General features: G+C 38.1%; 1 protein-coding gene across 1 annotated transcript in view; it reads right to left on the reverse strand.

Moving 5' to 3' along the window:
- The window catches only part of LOC131151751 (7-hydroxymethyl chlorophyll a reductase, chloroplastic), a 97,418-nt gene that overhangs the window by 15,012 nt on the left and 62,805 nt on the right, over positions 1-19,601 (reverse strand). The window contains exon 13 of the mRNA XM_058103153.1: positions 15,095-15,122. Coding sequence (XP_057959136.1) covers positions 15,095-15,122 — 28 coding nt within the window. The remainder of the gene's footprint in view (positions 1-15,094; positions 15,123-19,601) is intronic.

The following is a 19,601-nucleotide window of genomic DNA, read 5'->3' on the forward strand; positions in this document are numbered from 1 at the left end:
AGAGGAAATGAAATCCTAAAAAAAAAAAAAAATCAAAAAATAAAGAAAAAAAGTGAAATAAGAAGGAAAAATAACTAACAGAAACTAATTACGAGACCCCTGCCCTCATTCACATGACACTGCAAGTTTTCTAATTCTCGCTGGCCTTTCTTCACCTGGTAGCACAGCAGCGACAAGTATGATCACAGGCAGAAACTAGAACTGAATGCTGGCAAAAGCAGGAAATAACATCATTGAACATTAATCCTATTCACCAGCAACTGATACAACATTGCAGCAATCAATCACGAACACACAGCATCATCATGCCACAATCAACCAGTGAGCAGCTACAGCAAATACCAGAAAAAAAACATCACTTCATATTAGCACATCACCATGAGTACACACAGCATCCTCCCACGGATGCTGCACAAACTGAGATGAAAATCAGATCTGATAGCTGACTAGGGGAAGATAAGAAAAGAAATGATAAAAACAGAGTGCCAGGGAAAAAAAAAAAAAAAAACTCAAAAAATCAAATTTAGAGGAGATTGATGCTCTGATGCCATGTTGTAAAGTTCGAGATTGAGGAAAGAAGAAAGACGAGAAGAAAGGAAGAAGAAAACAAAGAAAGGAGGCAGCAGTTTCCTGTAGGCTTGAGTACAGCTCCAGGCCTGCCCTCTTAAATATTAATAATAAAAATTTTGAAAGACAAAAATACCCCAACTCGAACCACATAATTACTGGAAAAACCTATCTCTTCTAACAATAACTTCAGAGAGGAAATGAAATGCTAAAAGAAAAAAGTCCAAAAAGAAAGAAAAAAAGTGAAGAAAGAAGGAAAAGAACTAACAGAAACTAATTAAGAAAAAACCACACTTTAGACCCCTGCCATTGTAATTCACATGGCACTGCAAGTTTTCTAATTCTCGCTGGCCTTCTTCACCTTTCTTGTGCACCATCCAGATGAACTTTGTTTCCTCTAGGACCAGACAGCCATAAACCCATCTTATCCAATAGTTAGGCTTCTAAATCCTTCCCATTAATCTCTTCCGCTGAATAGGCAAAACCCCATTCACACATGGCTGCTCTTTACCCAACCCATCTTCCTCAACATTAGAACTCTCTCTAATCCTTTCATCAGATATAATGGCACATACAATAAATCTCCAAATAAATCAGAATATTTACACACATACCCATGTTGCTCCCGAAAATCATCCAATAACAAACCATCATCACTAGTATACTCACTAGCAACATCACTATCATCATCCAACATATCTCCCCATTGCTTTTCCTTCTTCCCCCACTAACTTTTTCATCAATATCCCCCTTTCAAACATTAACACCCAACTGCACCACTATCGGACAAGAATAAGCCTTACATGCCCCAAGCCTTATCACAACTATTTTCCACTGCCTCCCCTACAACACCATGCTTGCCCTGAACATCATCCCCACAAACCTTCACAGTCCTTTCCCCATCAATGGCCATCAAAGGATGCTCAATGGACAATCTCTCATCATGAACACAGTTCTCACCCATTAACAAATCAGATGCATCACCTAACTCCTAGAATTGCCTAAATCTTTTGTCTTTTATTGGAACTTGACATCCAAGCATCATGACCCATTATATCTCGCTTGCAATGAAGATGCAGCTGACCACTACTCCAATTGCGGAACAACTCTATTAGGGTGGCTGGAACTTCCAATCATCTGCAAGCCCTGAGGAGCTTGGCCTCATCCGATTACACAATCGTTTCGCATAGATAAACTCTTCTTTAGCTTGAAAGAGCAAACCTTGGGCCCAAAACCTTGAGTTAGTGACTTGGGCAGATTATGGGCCTGAATACTAGTCGAAACAATGGACTGCATGTGCTTTGGGCCTATAGAATGGACTAACTAAATCATAACTATTTATCTTTGTTGGATCTAACTTATGAATACCCAAGCGCTGGCCTAGATTGAGTGTTGTAATATTGAGAATACTTGGCCTAGCCAACTCCAAGCCCATTCCATTGATCCACCCCCCTTGGACTCATAGGCCTCATTGTTTGCACAACCCAGCCCATTTAACCCCATCTTCTACACACTATCATCCACCAGGAAAACCCTAGATGCATGTGAACTTATCACTATTTGCCAAACGTAGAAGATTAATGATCAATGATGCATGACCATGCATCACGACTGCATCACATCCCCTCATCGATTAGAAGTCTTGTTGCTCCCTACCGTGTCATGGTCCCACATCAGATGTGTACTATGGAGATCTTGAGTTTCTAATGATAGTTTGGGCTCCACCTATGTGAGGCGTCTTTTATAGGACAAAACTGTGAGTTCAGTGGGGCAAAGTAAACAATACACCACAAAGGAGTTGGGCTAAGACCTTTACATTTTGTATTAGAGCCACTGTGGGGGTATTATCATGTGGATGGATCCTACAAAAAGGTGTGGACCACTCTAATGGGGGCATCAAAGATCGGTCAGGGAAGCATGTCATAGTCTCACATTGGACTTACAGAGATCATGGGTTTATAAGGGTGCTTTGGGCTCTAAGACTAGAAGCGCCTTTTATAGGACAAAATCGTGAGGCTAGCGAACCAAAGTAGACAATGCCTCACCGGAGTTGGGTTGAGACCATTACAAAACGTCACGACTAAGGGTGCAATAGGATCTCATTGGTTAGGATATACACCCCAAATCGACAACCAAACCAAAATTATCAGTCTATAAATTTCCAAATAAATACCGAACTAATAATCGCGGTTCAATAATAAATAGTTAACTTGGTTTACCAGTTCAGTTTTTTTTTTTTTTTTTTTTTGCAAGTGGTTAAAAATTTTTTTTGAACTCATAGAAAAAAAATAACAATTTGGGCTTAAAGGGGAATTCAAACTTTCTCAAAGTGGGCTTAGGAAATCTCTACATTCTTTTTCTTCATTCTTTAGGGAAGATGTATACTCTTAGATTCTTTTCTCTGTATGACTCTTCCACTTGGTGAGGTAACCCGGCATATAACAAGCTCAAAAGGACTCTTCGTGGTTGTTGAGATCTTTTTGGCATTGAAACAAAAATAAAGTTGAATCAAAGATCTACGCCCATTATTCTAATCAAAATTGATGAAATGGATGAATTACTACTTTAGTAGCCCATTGAATGTCCACTTGGCCATCAATATGTGTGTGTGATAACTCAAGGAGATGTCAAGCTACGAATAAGGATTCTAAGAAGTTCTAATCAAAGGTTTCCAGTGGATCTTGTATTAAGATATGATGTCGAGAACACCGCAATATTCAACAATGTTCTTGAAAAGAGGTTGTGTTATCTCCTTGGCCAAGCAATAATTCAGCGCCAGTATAAACATCTTGTATTCCGAAAACCTATAGATAAGTGCAAGCATAGAATTGTATCTCTGATTGTAGGCAAGTTAATTATGAAGTCAATTAAGACACTCCCACGGTTTGATTGGCGCTTGAAGAGGCTTTAGGAGCTCTACTATCTTCTTTAGCTCGACTATGCCTTGCTAAGAGGTGAGATGTGTTTGGGTACACTCAACGAACTCATCTCGATGAACAATAGTCCTTCTGCTTCAACAATGCCAAAGTCCGACGTCATCCTGTGTGGCACAGGTCAAGCACTTCACATTGTGTGAAAGGTCGTGTGGCAATAGTTGTAGCAACACATAAATAAATTCCCAAGCATCGAATACAAATTTAATGGAAGCAAAAAGTAATCATCAAAGTAAACATGAGTGAAGTAGTGAACCATACAACAGCATAATTCATATTATCACACCTTTTTTGGCAACGTATGTTTTATGAGGAAGCCAAGTTACACATGTTTATAATAGTTGGTAATTTTTTTACAATATTGGTGAACACTCACCCTCCCCATAAAGAGCTTTTTATGAAAATCTAACTCTAGCAAGAGGAACGTTACTATGACTATGGAGTCATACTCCCTTTTAACATTAACGCATTATTTTACCAAAGAATAAAACCTACACTAGTATGCACATCATGCTTACCCACCCAAGATTCTTCTTAATGCACTCCTGTAGTGTCGTGGTAACCTTGCTTACTTTCAAGTGTGTTACCATTTGGAAGGCCACAAGCTCAACCTTCATGCTCAACGCTTAAGCAAATTGATTTGTTCACCTTACCTTATGCTCAAAGAAGAAATATAACTGCTCCAAAAATTCCTAGCCAGCTAGCCTACTTGGTGGATTGTCTAACGATGTGGCTAATAAAACAATTATCCATCTTTGCCACGAACTTCGACCCAAGAGGTAATGCCACCACACTTGAAGATATAAATCACAACTAAATCTCCTTTTGAGTTGTCTACTTTGTGCAGTCTCTTGTGTGCAACCAGGTGATGTTCTTTTAACAAGATACCACTATGGATAAGTAGTCAAGTTTTGAATATGGAAGAGAAAAGACTTCGAGGGTTTCATGATATATAGAAGAGTAAGTGTTGAATCCTTCATTGTGACTCCTTGGTACTCCCATGTCAAATTCCACCTATGACGCTTCTTTAGCAATTCAGTTAGTGAGGCAGTCCTCCTTGAGTACCCTAAGCAAATTTTGAGGGAGCAGTTGGCAATACAAGAAATGAATGCAGTTCCTTAAATCTCATTGAGATCTTCTAGTCTCAAATAGCTCTCACCTTCTCAATTTCAGTTTGTAGACCATATTTGCATGGCCAAGAAACTTGTCACTCTTTTGTGTAAAGAAGCATTTCTCCTTCTTGACATAAAGGTTGTCCTTTTCTACCCAATCAAACACCTTTTGTAGTTGCTTTGATGTTCTTCCAAAGAAGAACTGTAGACAACAATATCCTCGAGATATTTCACAACTCCATAGCAAACTTGTCTAGGAAGCCATCAAACACATTATTCATCAGCATACATAAAGTCACTATCGCATTCATTGATTCAAAGGGCGTCACCAAGAACTTGTAAGTCCCATACCATGTTACACGCATAGTGTTCGACCTGGCACCTTCTGTTATCCTAACAGGACTGCAAATTTATTATGGCGAAGTGCTTGGCATGACTAAGTTGATCACATCAATGAGAAGAATAGGATACTTGTTGCACACATTAGTTTTGTTGAGCGTAAGTTATCCACACATAACTGCATCTTTCCATCATGTTTCTTCTAAAACAATGTCAATGCTCCATATGGTTCTTTAGAGGATCGTATATAATCCGCTTCCAACAACTCATCAAGTTGCTTCCCTAGTTTTCTAAAGGCACCATCACCCTTTGATAGTGTGATTAACAATTCGATCTCATGCTCCATATTTTTGACACAAAGGTAAATTGCTTGGTAACTTATGTAGCATGACAAACTCCTTCAACACATCTTGGATGAGAGCATTCGTACGTCTTCCTCCATTAAGCAAGGCTGCAGCTGAATATAGTTAGATTGGTAGTAGCCACAATATTTATTCATTGTTCTTATCTAGGTGTCATAATTATGGTCTAGTCAAAGTGTTTCATTTCCAAGTCCAACTTCATTTACCAAGCTCATTTATGAGTCTAGTTTTAAAGCCATTTAACAATTTTTTGAATCTAGAGAAGTCAAGTCAACACTAGTCATTTTCTTAAAGTGCCTAGGTTGTCCTGTACTTATATTTATCCTAGTCCTATAATGAAAATATAGCACATAATTTTCCCTTTCTATTTGTCCTATCAATTTTGATCTGCTCAAAATTTTCTTGAGATATGGAAGTGTAGGTTGAGGATTCACCCAATGGGTCCTTCTATAGTTCTATAGCCTCCACCAATACATCTTCACATGAGAGGATCTCTCTTTTGCCACTATATAACCCCATTTTATCCTAATCTTCTGGATTCTTAATCAAACACATTCTACAGTTAGTGTTTCCAGCATGCAGCATCAAGTGTTGAAATATTGCATGATTGTCATGAGTGGTTTTAAATAGCAGTGGTGGGTACCGTAGCATAACAATAAGACGGGAGTATTGGATGTTACATAACAGGAAGCAGGTGCTACAGCCGTGATTTTTTTCAAGCATGCACAACCTTATGTGTATTGGTATATTTGCATGTTGTAAGCTCATAATCCTTCTCATAAAGAATTATTTTAGCATATTTTGGATCCTTTAGTTCAACTTACTAGAGAATAGTAAGGGCAACAAATTTTACATTTGTTCTAAACCAATATATATATATATATCCTTGGCACGCCCTCATGTTAGGCAAGCCTCAAGTGCAACAGCTACCACACAACCTCTTTTTCTATCATTTTCTTTTCAAAATTCAAATTGAATAGGAAATTCTTATGTTTTCTAAAGTAAAAAACAAAATATTTTGGCATAGAAAACACGAGCAATCATAGTTGTCAAATTGAGATTCCAATCATGAATCGAAGTTCCATATTTTTGGAATCGGGAATCAAGAATTGAATAAGCAAGGTGAAAAATATTAATTAAAAAAATGAGCTCAAGACAGGATGGATCTATTTCTTCTTTTATTGTGGAGCCGGGTGGTCATTTACCTTCTTAGGATTTTCACTTCAGGAGACCCTTGAATGAAAGGGAGATGGAGGAGTTATCCTCCTTGTTAGTCTTGTTGAATAATTGTCAAGCCTCTTTGGAAGCTGATAGCTGCTCTTGGCTTTGGATCCCTCAGTGTTTTATTGCTGCAAGTCTTTTTGTGAGTTATTGACTAGCTCTAATTTTTCTTTTCCTCTATAGATCTATTTGGAAGGCCAAATACCAATAACATGATACAGATTAGGTGATCGTTAAAGCTCTCTCCCCAGATGTATGTGTACTTTATTTTAATAGCCCTGAAACTGCTCTGCATCCTTTCATGCATTGTGATTTTTCTTGGAGGATTTGGAACAAGCTATTTGATTATTTTGGGGTATGATGGGCTCGTCCAGAGACAATGGAGGAGTTTTTGGGAATTCATTTTGTCGGTTTTGGCAGGAAAAAGAAAGGTAACAAGTTATTGAATTGCCCTATTTTCTGTATTTTGGGATCTGTGGATGGAACGAAACACGTGCATTTTCTTAGGGAAGAAGTCATTTTTGTTGGCTTGGGAGAAGATTCACTATTTAGTTTCTCTTTGGTGTGTGGGTAATGGGAACTTCAAGGGGATGTGCTTTTCGGATATTCAGCATGATTGGCTTTCCTCGTTGAATTGATAGGGCACACTGATTATTTTGGGTCGTTTCTAGTGCTTTTTGGTTTTCCCTTTTTACTTTTTCGGGGTTAAACCAGAGTTTCAAAAGGATATGTCTTATTCTCCCATTTATACATTGCTATTCTATCAATGAATTTCTTTTGTTCTCAAAATATATATATTAATAAAAAATGAACTTTATGCTGTTTAAGAGAAGGAATCAAGAAAAATAAAAATAAAAAAAAGCTAAACTTTTGGTGTTTACCAACAATTAAAAACTTAATATTTCATGCACATTCCTTCTTGACTTTAGCCGACAAGTGTTTTGTGCCTTTTCAATGGCAGAACACTACAATCCCTCAAAGAGTGAAGAATGGTTTTGTGAAGGCAACATAAGATCTAAAGTGCTATTTTTAGCACAAAACTAACGTAAACAAGGAATGGGAGGTAATTGTGTAAAAATAAAAGCAATAAAAAAAAGTTTGTTGTTTTTGGGGTTTTAAACCAATTGGATCTGCTAGGATATGAATCATCTGAATCAGAGGATTCAGGTCAAATCATTAGACTTACGAGGTCAATCGATAGAATTGGCAATGATTCAATTGCTTTTAGATTTGTTAGAAAGATTCAAATCAATTTGGTGTGGAATTGATATGAATCGTATGAATTGAGTCGCAAATCATAAGATTCTAACAACTATGCATGCAATTAGTATGCAATTGAATAAAAAATAATTTATTTTTTTTCTATGGATACCTTAACACAAGAATCGAATGCGGGTTTGAATCTCCTCTCCCCATATACAGTTTTATTTGTCCATGAAGTTCTTACTCCCTTAATATATAGAATTTCGGTAAGTACTTGGAGATTAAGATTGGAGATTCATCTCCTTTTTTCTCTTTTCTCTTTTAAATACATTTACTTTATCACCTGATTATACCATAATATCCAAGTTGGTATTGCCTGAAAAATGCTGCTTTTTGCAGATTTGAATTTAATTCCCTATAGGAAAAATATGGGATACTTTACATTTTGGCCAACTCTTTGGAAATCTATTCTCAAACTTTGTTCTGCTACAATTAATACTTTTAATGCATGCAAACTCCTTATTCAACCAAATGCCCATGCACAGGTCAAATGTGGATGCTTCAATTTACAATTTTCTAAATCTTGAATTTATCCCAACTTGGGCTTGCATTCAAAGTTTCAAAGTAATTATTGTGTGATTGTTGATTCTCATTTTTTACACTTTTGCAGAAGGCAGCCGCAGCATGCCTAGCATGGCCATGGGACATGCGAGATGGTCTATGGTCAATCATGCCTCTTCAAATGTTCTAAAAAGTTTTCACCTGATAGGATTGAATCAATTCCATTAAAAAGGCTCAGGCCCTTAATCCATCCTTAGTTTTCATAGTGTGCGCCACATATCATCTAGTGTCAATGGAACAGCAAACAGCAAAGCAAAAGATTTCTTTCCTTACTTCAGCCCACATTTATTTCCTTATATTTCAATTCATTATTTTGTACAGTTAGCATATATTTAGTTTACATGTATATGGCTTGACAGATTATAGTTTACTTGTATAGGACTAGAATCATACTAGACCTTATTCCCTTTCCACGTATAGCATTCTTGTAAACTCTATATATAATATACAGAACTCAAGGCCAATTCATTCGGCCATTCACAAAATATTTGACATGGTATCAGAGCCAACTGACTACTAGGTTTTTTTTCCCCTTCGATTGTCTGTCTTCTTGGTTTCGTGGCTGTTGGGGTTTTGTTTTCTCTTATGGAATTTTTTCTCTGTTCTTTCGGTACTTATATGGCTGCGTGGTTGTTGGCACAGCAGGTTTCTGGGTTGCCATATATTCCTCCAGTTTATGTCCTTGAGATTCTCGGCAAGCAGGCAACAGTTTTTTGCTACTGTTTGTGACTTTCGGCAAGCAGGGACAGCAGGTTTCTGGTTTGCCACTTAGTTCTCCAATTTCTGTTGCTGTTTGTGACTCTCGGCAAGCAGGTTTGTGACTATCGGCAAGCAGGCACAGCAGGTTTCTGGTTTGCCACTTATTTCTCTAGTTTCTGTTTCTGTTTGTGACTCTCGGTAAGCAGGCAACATCTATTTGTTGCTGTTTCTGGCACTTCTCTTCTCGGCACATCAAGTTTTTGGTTCAAGATTTAATTTTTAGTGTAGGGAGGTTGTTCTTGGGTTTTTTTTTTTTTTTTTTGTACCTGCATTGTTTATTTTGGGCTTCTAGATTTTCTGGTGGCCTGTTTCTTTGGGCACAGTCTGTTTTTTTGGGTCTTCTCGATTTTCTCCATTATTTAGCATGGACTCCGCACCTATATGAGCCAAGTTTACGGGCACCAATTATTCTATGTGGGCTTTTCAGTTTGAACTTTTCCTGAAGGGAAAAGATCATTGGGGTCATATTGATGGCACGGATTGTGCACCCAATCCTAATAAATCCAAGGAGTCTGCAACTTGTCCTTCATGGACTGTGCTTGATGCTCAGATTATGTCTTGGCTTCTTGACTCGATTGAGCCACATATTATCCCCAACTTGCGACGTTGTCGCACCGCTCAATCCATGTGGACTTATTTAAAAACAGTATATCATCAATATAACGGTGCCTGTCGTTTCAGTTAGAGCATGTGATTGCCATGTTTCAACATGACAATCGTTCCATCCAAGACTATTATTTGGGGTTTTAGACTCTTTGGAATGACTATCTGATCTTGTTACTGCAGATGTTCCTATGGCTTCTCTTCCCATTATTCAACGTATTCACGAGACTAGTCGTCGTGATCAATTTCTTATGAAACTCCGCCCCGAGTATGAATCTATTCGCTCGTCTCCGCTAAATTGCTCTCCTGTTCCTTCTCTGGATGTTTTTTTTGGTGAGTTACTTCATGAAGAACAATGGCTTAGTACTCAAGTTACTATGGCACAATCTCATGGTAGTTTCGGGTCTGTCCCTGTGGTTTATGCTGCCTGCACATTCTAGCACTTTGCAGTGTTTTTTGCTGCAAAGAATTTGGACATATCGCTGCTAATTGTTTCAAGAAATTCTGCTCTTATTGCAAGAAAAAGGGTCACATTATCAATGAATGTCGTATCCACCTGCAGAAACGTCAGACCCAGGCATTCCAGACTTCTGTTGGTGTACCCCCACAATGACGTTTGCGGCTCCTAGCTCTTCTTCAGGTGACTTCTTTGTTCCTGCACCTCCTCCAACGAATTTCTACACACCCGAAATGGTGCAACAAATGCTAATTTCAGCATTATTAGCAATGGGGCTCCAAGGTAACAATTCTACTATGTCTCTGGTAAGTGGACTCGGGTGCCTTGAATCACATGACGAATAATCCCACTACCTTGTGTCATGTTCGGCCCTACGCTGGTCAATCTACTATTCATATTGCCAATGGTAGTTCTTTGCCAATAGCTGCTGTCGGAGATGCCTCTTCTAAGTTCACTAATGTGTTTCTTGCTCCTCAACTTTCCACAAATCTTATTTTTGTTGGTCAATTAGTTGATAACAATTGTGCTGTTAATTTTTCTGGTAATGGTTGTGTTGTGCAGGACTAGGTAATGGGGGAGCCAATCGCAAAGGGACCTAAAGTGGGGCGCTTGTTTCCACTACTTTTGCCTGCTCCAGCACGTTCTCTAGTTTCTTCTATTAGGTCTTTTGCTTGTAATAATGTTTCAGATCTTAGTATGGTGTGGCATCGTCGTTTAGGCCATCCCAATACTCAGATCTTATCTCATGTATTGAACTCTAGTTTACTTGGTAATAAAGAACGTTCTTCTTTATCTCTTGAGTGTGCCTCTTACAAACTTGGTAAAAGAAAAACTCTTCCCTTCCCTTTGCATGCTAGTAAAACTTCTCAGTGTTTTGAGCTTATCCATAGTGATGTTTGGGGACCTTACCTAGTTAGTTCACTTGAAAAATTTAAATACTGTGACTTTCATTGATGAATCATAGTAGATTTACTTGGGTCTACTTTCTTCGCTCTAAATTTGAGGTTTTTCGTACTTTCACTGAGTATTTAGCATATGTTGACAATATTTTTTCTGCTTCTATTAAGACATTATGCACAAATTGTGGTGGTGAATATGTGTCTATTGAGTTTCAGGCATTTTTTGGCTTCTAAAGGCATTATTCATCAATGTCCATGTCCTCCTTTTCCCTAACAGAGTGGAGTAGCCGAACATAAAAATCGTCATCTCCTAGATGAGGTCCGTACTCACTTGCTGGAATCCTCTGTTCCATGCTTGTTCTAGGTTGAGGCTCTAAAAACTGTTACTTACTTGATTAATCGTTTACCTTCTCAAGTCCTACTCATGGAGTCTCCCTATTCCCGTTTAGTTACTAAGCAACCTAGTTACGATAACCTTCGTACCTTTGGTTGTGCATGTTTTTTTCATTTACCTCCTCATGAGCGACATAAATTATCTGCTCAATCTATTCGATGTGCATTCTTGGGATACAATGTGTGTCAAAAGGGATTTGTTTGCTATGATCCCACATTACATCGTACACACATTTCTAGGAATGTTATTTTCTTTGAAAATCAACATTTCTTTCTTGTGTCCTCTGTACCCTCCTCTCCTACTGTGATTCTCCCCTCCTTTAAGGAGTCGTTGTCAGATCCTCATCCAATCAGTTCTCGTTTTAAACCAGGCATTGTGTATACGCGGAGCCCCGCCCACAGTCTCTTCCGGTAGCTCATCCAATATTTGATCCTACCATGCTCCAGATACAGTTAGTTGCAGCACCTACAGAGCCTTTGGTACAGCGCTCTTCTCAAGTGTCTATACAACTAGACAGGTATGGGTTTCCCTCTTCAAGTTCTGGTACCTCTGTTTCAGCTCTTACTACTACATTGTCCACTTTAGATATTCCCACTTCCTACTCACACATTGCGAAGCATGATTGTTGGCGACAAGCTATGCAGAAAGAAATTGCCGCTCTAGAGGCCAATCACACATGGGACATTAAGCCTTGTCCTCCCACCATTGTTCCTCTGGGTTGTAAATGGGTTTACTCAGTCAAGGTCCGATCTAATGGAAGTCTGAATCGTTACAAAGCTCGCCTTGTTGCACTTGGGAAATCAGGAAAATGGTGTCAATTATGAAGAGACCTTTGCTCATGTGGCTAAGACAACTACTGTTCATAAGATTCTGACTATTGCTGCTTCTAGTGAGTGGCCACTACATCAGATGGATGTCAAGAATGCTTTTCTTCACGGGGATCTTAAAGAGTGTATTTATATAAAGCCACCCCCGGGTTTGTTTCCCTCTCTGACTTCACATGTGTGTAAGCTTCGTTGTTCTTTTTATGGTCTCAAACAAGCTCTAAGGGCCTAGTTTGATAAATTCCGCACCACTTTATTACAATTTTCATTCAAGCAGAGCAAGTACGACACTTCATTGTTTCTTCGTAAATCAGACATGGGTATTGTTGTTCTTTTGGTTTATGTTGATGATATTGTGATTATTAGTTCCGATTTTGCTTTACTTGCTCAGCTCATGACTCATCTCTTAGAGTCTTTTCATATGAAAGATCTTGGGTCTCTCACATATTTTCTTGGTCTTGAGGTAAATCGTAGTCCCTTAGGTATTTCACTTAATCAACATAAGTATGCTAGTGACTTGGTGGCCACAGCTGGCCTTTAGAAGGGTACTTCTGTTGATACTCCCATGGAATTAAATGTCAAGCTTTGCAAAGAGGAGGGTAATTTACTCGCTGATCCCAGTTTATACCGGAAGTTGGTGGGTAGTCTTGTCTATCTCACCATTACTAGACTAGACATTTCTTTTGTTGTACAGCAAGTCAGCCAGTTGCATCATACTCCTCATCATCTTCATTTGGCTGCTGTCCATAGGATCATATGCTGTGTTCAGGGCACTGCTGCCCATGGTTTATTCTTCCCTGCAGACAATTCTACTCGCTTTGCTTCTTATAGCGATGCTGATTGAGCTGGTTGTGCAGATACACATCGCTCCATCACTGATTGGTGTGTGTTCTTAGGTGATGCATTGATCTCTTGGAAGAGTAAAAAGCAAGATAGAGTTTCCAAGTCATCGACGGAATTTGAATACCGCGTGATGTCTCTTGCTTGTTCTGAAATTATATGGCTTTGAGGCTTGCTTGTTGAGCTAGATTTTTCTGAGACCGATCCTACACCTCTACATGCCGATAATACAAGTGTTATCCAGATCACGGCCAATCCTATCTATCATGAGCGCACGAAGCATATTGAAGTCGATTGTCACTTTATCTGTGAAGGATTTGAAGTTCGTGTTATCATTCTTCACACATTTCCACTGAATTACAAACTGCAAATATCTTCACCAAGGCTCTCACTCGTCATCGACATTGCTTCCTAAGTAGCAAATTGATGCTTGTTGATCAATTTGCATCAATTTGAGGGGGGCTGTCAATGGAACAGCAAACAGCAAAGCAAAAGATTTCTTTCCTTACTTCAGCCCACATTTATTTCCTTATATTTCAATTCATTATTTTGTACAATTGGCATATATTTAGTTTGCATGTATAGGGCTTGACAAATTATAGTTTACTTGTATAGGGCTAGAATCATACTAGACCTTATTTACTTTCCATGTATAGCATTCTTGTAAATTCTATATATAATATACAGAACTCAAGGCCAATTCATTTGGCCATTCACAAAATATTTGACATCTAGTTTGTGCCTTCTTGCTCTCCCTCAATTTGGCCTTGTCTTATTACTTTATTTGACCTACAATCATTCCTTTTCCTTTTGACCATTACATAATAGGCATACTTCTCTCCTATTGGAGGATGACAGCACACATCTAGCACTATAAATACCCATTTTCTCATTCCACTTAGGGGCTTTTGAAAACTTAAGAGCTGATTACAACTTGTCCCCTCTAGAAATCGCACACACTTTCTACAATCCCCCTAAATTTGCATTTCCATGGCGTCCAGAATCCCTTCAGGCTTCAGCAATCATTGGTTTGAACTTCTGAAAGATTACTTGATTCTCCTTTTTGACCCTCTCTATCTCACCCTTTTACTTGAGCATAACACGATATCTCCACCAAAATCCAAAAACCCTTTTACAAAAGAAACCAAAAAAAGAGATGGTTGATAAATTTCTACAGAAAAAAAATCCACTTTGAAAAGGGATTTGTGCATATAAACAGGGGAACCAAGTACAGCAGAATACTACTAAAATGATATGTGGATTCAACACCACTAGAAAGGTATGTTATGTACTATGTTCAGTTGGTAAGGCAAGTTCATTAAACATGAATTTTGATGTCTATATGGCCAGATGTGCATTTACTTATTTTTTATTTCCTACAAATAAATAAATACAAATCTATTGTGTATATATATGTTTCTATTTGTATATATATAAAACAGAAATTTCCTCGCATATTTTGCTTTTGTATCCAAAATCAGCTAGTGCATTTATAAATAGCTAATGTCCAAATTCTTCATAATTAAACATTCAACGCAAAAGATGCCTGAAATCTGCTTGCATTTAAAATCATCAGCATTTTAAAATTTTACACAACAATCAACTTTTGACATTCAACACTGTTACTTTAATCAGGTTCTTTGGAAAAAGATTGCATAGTCTAGCAGGCGTGTCAATATATGAAAACAACTAAATAGGTAAATATTAAAGTATCACAAACACATAAATGGGGCATAGTCATTGACCCGTAAAATTTCTTTTTAAATTTCCCCCTCAAGTTTGTTTTTTCTTTTACTCAACACCTATCAGTAAAAGACAAACCAACTTAATATTTTAAGAAATGTAATAAGTAACTCTCCGCCCACAACACATAAAGAAAAAGGTGATAAATGAAAAAGGAAAATAGTCCTTGAAAATTATGATATGACATACTAGTTTACTCAAAGAAGATGGAACTCACCGCCAATGCATTTGTGTAGTCAAAACAGCTGTAGAAGTTTTAAAAAAAGAAAAAGAAAAATGTAAGAACAAGATTTTAAAGCAAACAAACACAGCACATGGTTCCAGATATATCCCAAAGATGCAGAATTACTACTTGAACCAATCTATGGAAATTAACAAGATGGATAAACACAACAATAATAAACAGTGACAAAACAGGTACTTTGAGGATTAAGTTGTTGTGACTAGAAATTGTCTTATTTGCTGAACTGAAATTCACAGCAGTCATCTCTTTATTATTGTTGAAATGTGGAAAAGAAAACTGAATATTCTACTCACTATGAAAAAGATTACATTCCTTAAAATAGATGATAATTCTCATCTAATTACTAGGGATATTTACAACCTACTGAAAATAGAATATCCTATTTAAAATGGAAAGCAGTAAAACTGGAAAGACTATCTACAGAATCCGGTAACATGCTACCCAAATCCCCTAGGATCGTGGAACCAAAAATAGCTAACAAATCAACAAATTTGTTAGCTGTAAATCTCCTAAAGATCAGCCTTTAATAAAGGCTGACAGATATCTAATAATTCTACACTCCCCATCAAGTTGGGCTGTAAATATTGATTAGGCCTAGCTTGGAACTCAGATCATCAAAAATCTTTCTTGGCAGAGCCTTAGTAAGGATATCGGCTGTTTGGAGACATGTAGACACATACAACATCTTGATTATTCCTTCCTCTATTTTTTCTTTCATGAAATGTCGATCAATCTCCACGTGTTTTGTTCAATCATGATGCACTGGGATATTTGCAATGCTGATGGCTAACTGATTGTCACAGAACATCTTCATGGGTTCTTCACCTGAAATCTTTAATTCCTTTAGAAGCCTTCTTAGTCATATTCCTTTAAAGATGCCGTGTGCCATTGCCCTGAATTCACCTTCTACACTGCTTCTTGACACAACTGATTGCTTCCTACTTCACCATGTAACCAAGTTTCCCCACACATATGTGCAGTACCCAAAAGTTGACCTTCGATCATGTATTGATCCTGCCCAATCTGCTTCACTAAATACTTCAATATCTCTTCTTTGATTCTTCTCAAAAAATACCTGGTGTTAGCTTCAGATATCGTACGATTCTATAAACTGCCTCCATATGTTCTTCAATGGGATTGTTCATGAATTGACTCACCATACTAATAAAGAAGCATTATCAAGTCAGGTGTGAGACAAATATATAAGTTTTCCAACTAGTCTTTGATATATGCCTTTATCCACTGATGCACTGTCTTCCTTGGCTCCTAGTTTGGTTGTTGAATCCATAGGAGTATCTGCTAGCTTGCTTCCGAGCATCCCAGTCTCTTTCAAAGGATCTAGAACATATTTCCTTTGGGAAACAAAGATTCCCTTCCTTGAGCATGCCACTTCCATGCCTAGGGAGTATTTAAGATTCCCAAGGTCCTTGATTTCGAATTCTTTAGCTAGAAGACTTTTGAGTCTACTCATTTCCTCATAATCTCCCATTAGAATGATGTGGTCCACATATACAATGAGGATAGAAATTTTTCCTTCAGGATAGTATTTAACAAATAGTGTATGATCTGATTGACATTGAGAATAGCCATAGTGCCATACCTCCTGACTACCTTTGTGAATCTCTCGAACCAGGCTCTTGGGGATTGCTTGAGCCCATATAAAGATCTTTTGAGTTTGCAGACTTTTTTGTGTGTAGCTTATGTCTTGAATCCAGGAGGAATTTCCATTTAAACTTCTTCAGCTAGGTCTCCATTGAGGAAGGCATTCTTGACATCTAGTTGGTGAAGAGGTCAGTCTAAATTTGTTGCCAAAGATAAGAGGACCCGCACTGTATTTAACTTAGCTACAGGGGCAAATGTCTCTTCGTAGTCGATTCCATATGATTAAGTGAGTCCCTCTGCTACCAGCCGAGCTTTGAATCGGTTAACACTTCCATCTTCATTGTCTTTCATAGTGAATATCCATTTGCAACCTACTGGACGTTTTCCAGTTGGTAATTTTGTGATCTACCATGTTCCCATTCTTTTCTAGTGCACTGATTTCTTCCCAGATAGCTGACTTCCATTCAGGTGTACCAAGAGCCTCTTGTATGTTATTAGGAACCTAGATTTTGCCAAGGTTGGCAACAAAAGATCTAAAATTCGATGACAGCCCCTGATATGACACAAAAGTGTTTATTGGGTGTTTTGTGCATGATCTCACACATTTTCTCACAGCAATAGGGCAATCACTATCATCATTAGTTAACTCATCATGGGAAGTCTCGAGATTAGAGTTACCTAGTGGATTTTCACTTGATCTAGGGCTCATATCAGACTTGGATTTGCTCAAGGGATGCTTGCTGTTCTATCTCCTTTTGGTTCCTTCTCCTTCGCGAATATGTAATCAGCTCATCATTTTCTATTGGTTGAATAGTGTCCAGATGCTGATGTTTCACAGGATATTCTAAGAAGGGATGTGAAGGAGAAATGGAGTCAGTAGTTGGAATAGATTCAGAAATTTGTGATAAGTGAGAAGGGCTAGAATCAGAAGAAGGGTGAGATAACTATTAAATATCCCAAAGAAAATTCTTGATCCTAGATGGCCCCCACACAACACTATGAATCATTGAAAAGGGTTGGGAAGCTTTGTAGGGTCAGTTGGGATAAGAGTTGCAAACATGTTTTGAAAATTGACACATCTCACACTGAAATCATTGGGATTTTTATAATTGAATAATGAAGGAAAGAGTTTCTTGAGATACAAGAAATTTGGATGTCCTAACCTATAGTGCCACAAAATAATTGCACTATCATTATTAGAACGAATGACAAAAAAATAACTTTGGCTTCTAGACACTAAACAATCGGATTTGTGAGTTGTTCCTCGAGGAGGATCATTAACCTCGAGAAGATAGAGCCCCGAACACGTCTTAGCACTGCCAATCATCTTTCGTGAATCCAAGGCCTGAAATTCACAAATATTTGGGAAAAATTTAGTAACACAAGTGAGATCTCGAGTGAGTTTACTAATAGATAGTAAATTGCAATCCAAATTTTGCACTAATAGAATTGAGTTGAGTGTAAGGTTCTCTGAAATTTTAATAGAACCTGTACTAGCCACTTTTGAGAGTGAACCATTTGCTATCCTGACTGTTAAAATTTCATAACAAGGACTGTAAGTAGAAAAAAAATTTCTACCTCTAGTCATATGGTCAAATGTTTTTGAGTCTATAATCCATGGACCTAGCTTCTCCTTTTTAACATTAAGAGCACTTAAAAAATTACCTTTGTGTGCCAAAGAACCGATACCGACCACAGTAGTAGGGGCTACTGAAGATTGGCTGAACATTTTCTACAATAATTCTAGTTGCTCCTTGCCGAAAAAGACTAGGCTCTGATGGTGCTGGTTTTTCATCTACCGAGATGAAATTTCCCCGTACTTCTCTGTCGTTGGCAAAGCGGGAAGGTTTCCAATCTGCGGGTTCACCATGGATTTTCCAACAGGTGTCCTTGGTGTGACCAAGACGTCGACAATGGTCACACCACGGTCTCCCTTTCTTCGGTCTACTGTCACTGTTGTTATATGGATTTCCTTGAACCGCAAGGGCCGAACTCTCCAGGTTTGTTGCAGATTCTCAAGGGCCCACCATTATCTTCTTTTGACTCTCCTCTCGGCGAACTTCTGAAAATGCTTCTCAGATGTTTGGCATTGGTTTGGATCCTAGGATTCTTCCTAGTACTTCATCAAGATTTTTATTTAATCCAATCATAAATTTGTATATTCTTTTGTTTCCAACAATTTGTTTATACTTGATTCCATCTTCAGGAGAGCTCCAATAGTGCTCCTCGAATAAGTCCATTTATTGCTAGTAGCGGTTGAGGGTGTTGAAGTATTGGGTCACTATCAAATCTTCTTGGCGTAAGTTATGGAGAACACTTTCCACCTCAAATAATTCAGAAGTATTCTCATTGTTAGAATACGTTTCCTTGGTAGCTTCTCAAATCTCCTTCGTTGTTCCGAAGAGAAGAAAATTTTCTCCAATGTTGTCATGGAATTAATGAGCCATGACATGACCATGTTATGTTCCTATTTCCATGTTTAGAACTCCGCATCATACTTGCTTGGTTGGGCTGCAACTCCTGAGAGATAATCATCCTTTCCCTTTCCGCATCTCCAAGTTTGTTGCAGAGTCTTGACAGCCCACCATTATCTTCTTTGGACTCTTCTCTCAGTTAACATCTGAAAATGCTTCTCAGATGTTTGGCATTGGTTTGGATCCTAGGATTCTTCCTCATACTTCATCAAGATTTTTATTTAATCCAATCAAAAATTTGTATATTCTTTTCTTTCCAACAATTTGTTTATACCTGATTCCATCTTCGGGAGAGCTCCAATAGTGCTCCTCGAATAAGTCCATTTATTGCCAGTAGAGGTTGAGAGTGTTGAAGTATTGGGTCACTATCAAATCTTCTTGGCGTAAGTTATGGAGAACACTTT

This window comes from Malania oleifera, chromosome 3 (assembly GCF_029873635.1).
Source record: "Malania oleifera isolate guangnan ecotype guangnan chromosome 3, ASM2987363v1, whole genome shotgun sequence".
In the NCBI taxonomy this organism is placed as follows: Eukaryota; Viridiplantae; Streptophyta; class Magnoliopsida; order Santalales; family Ximeniaceae; genus Malania; species Malania oleifera.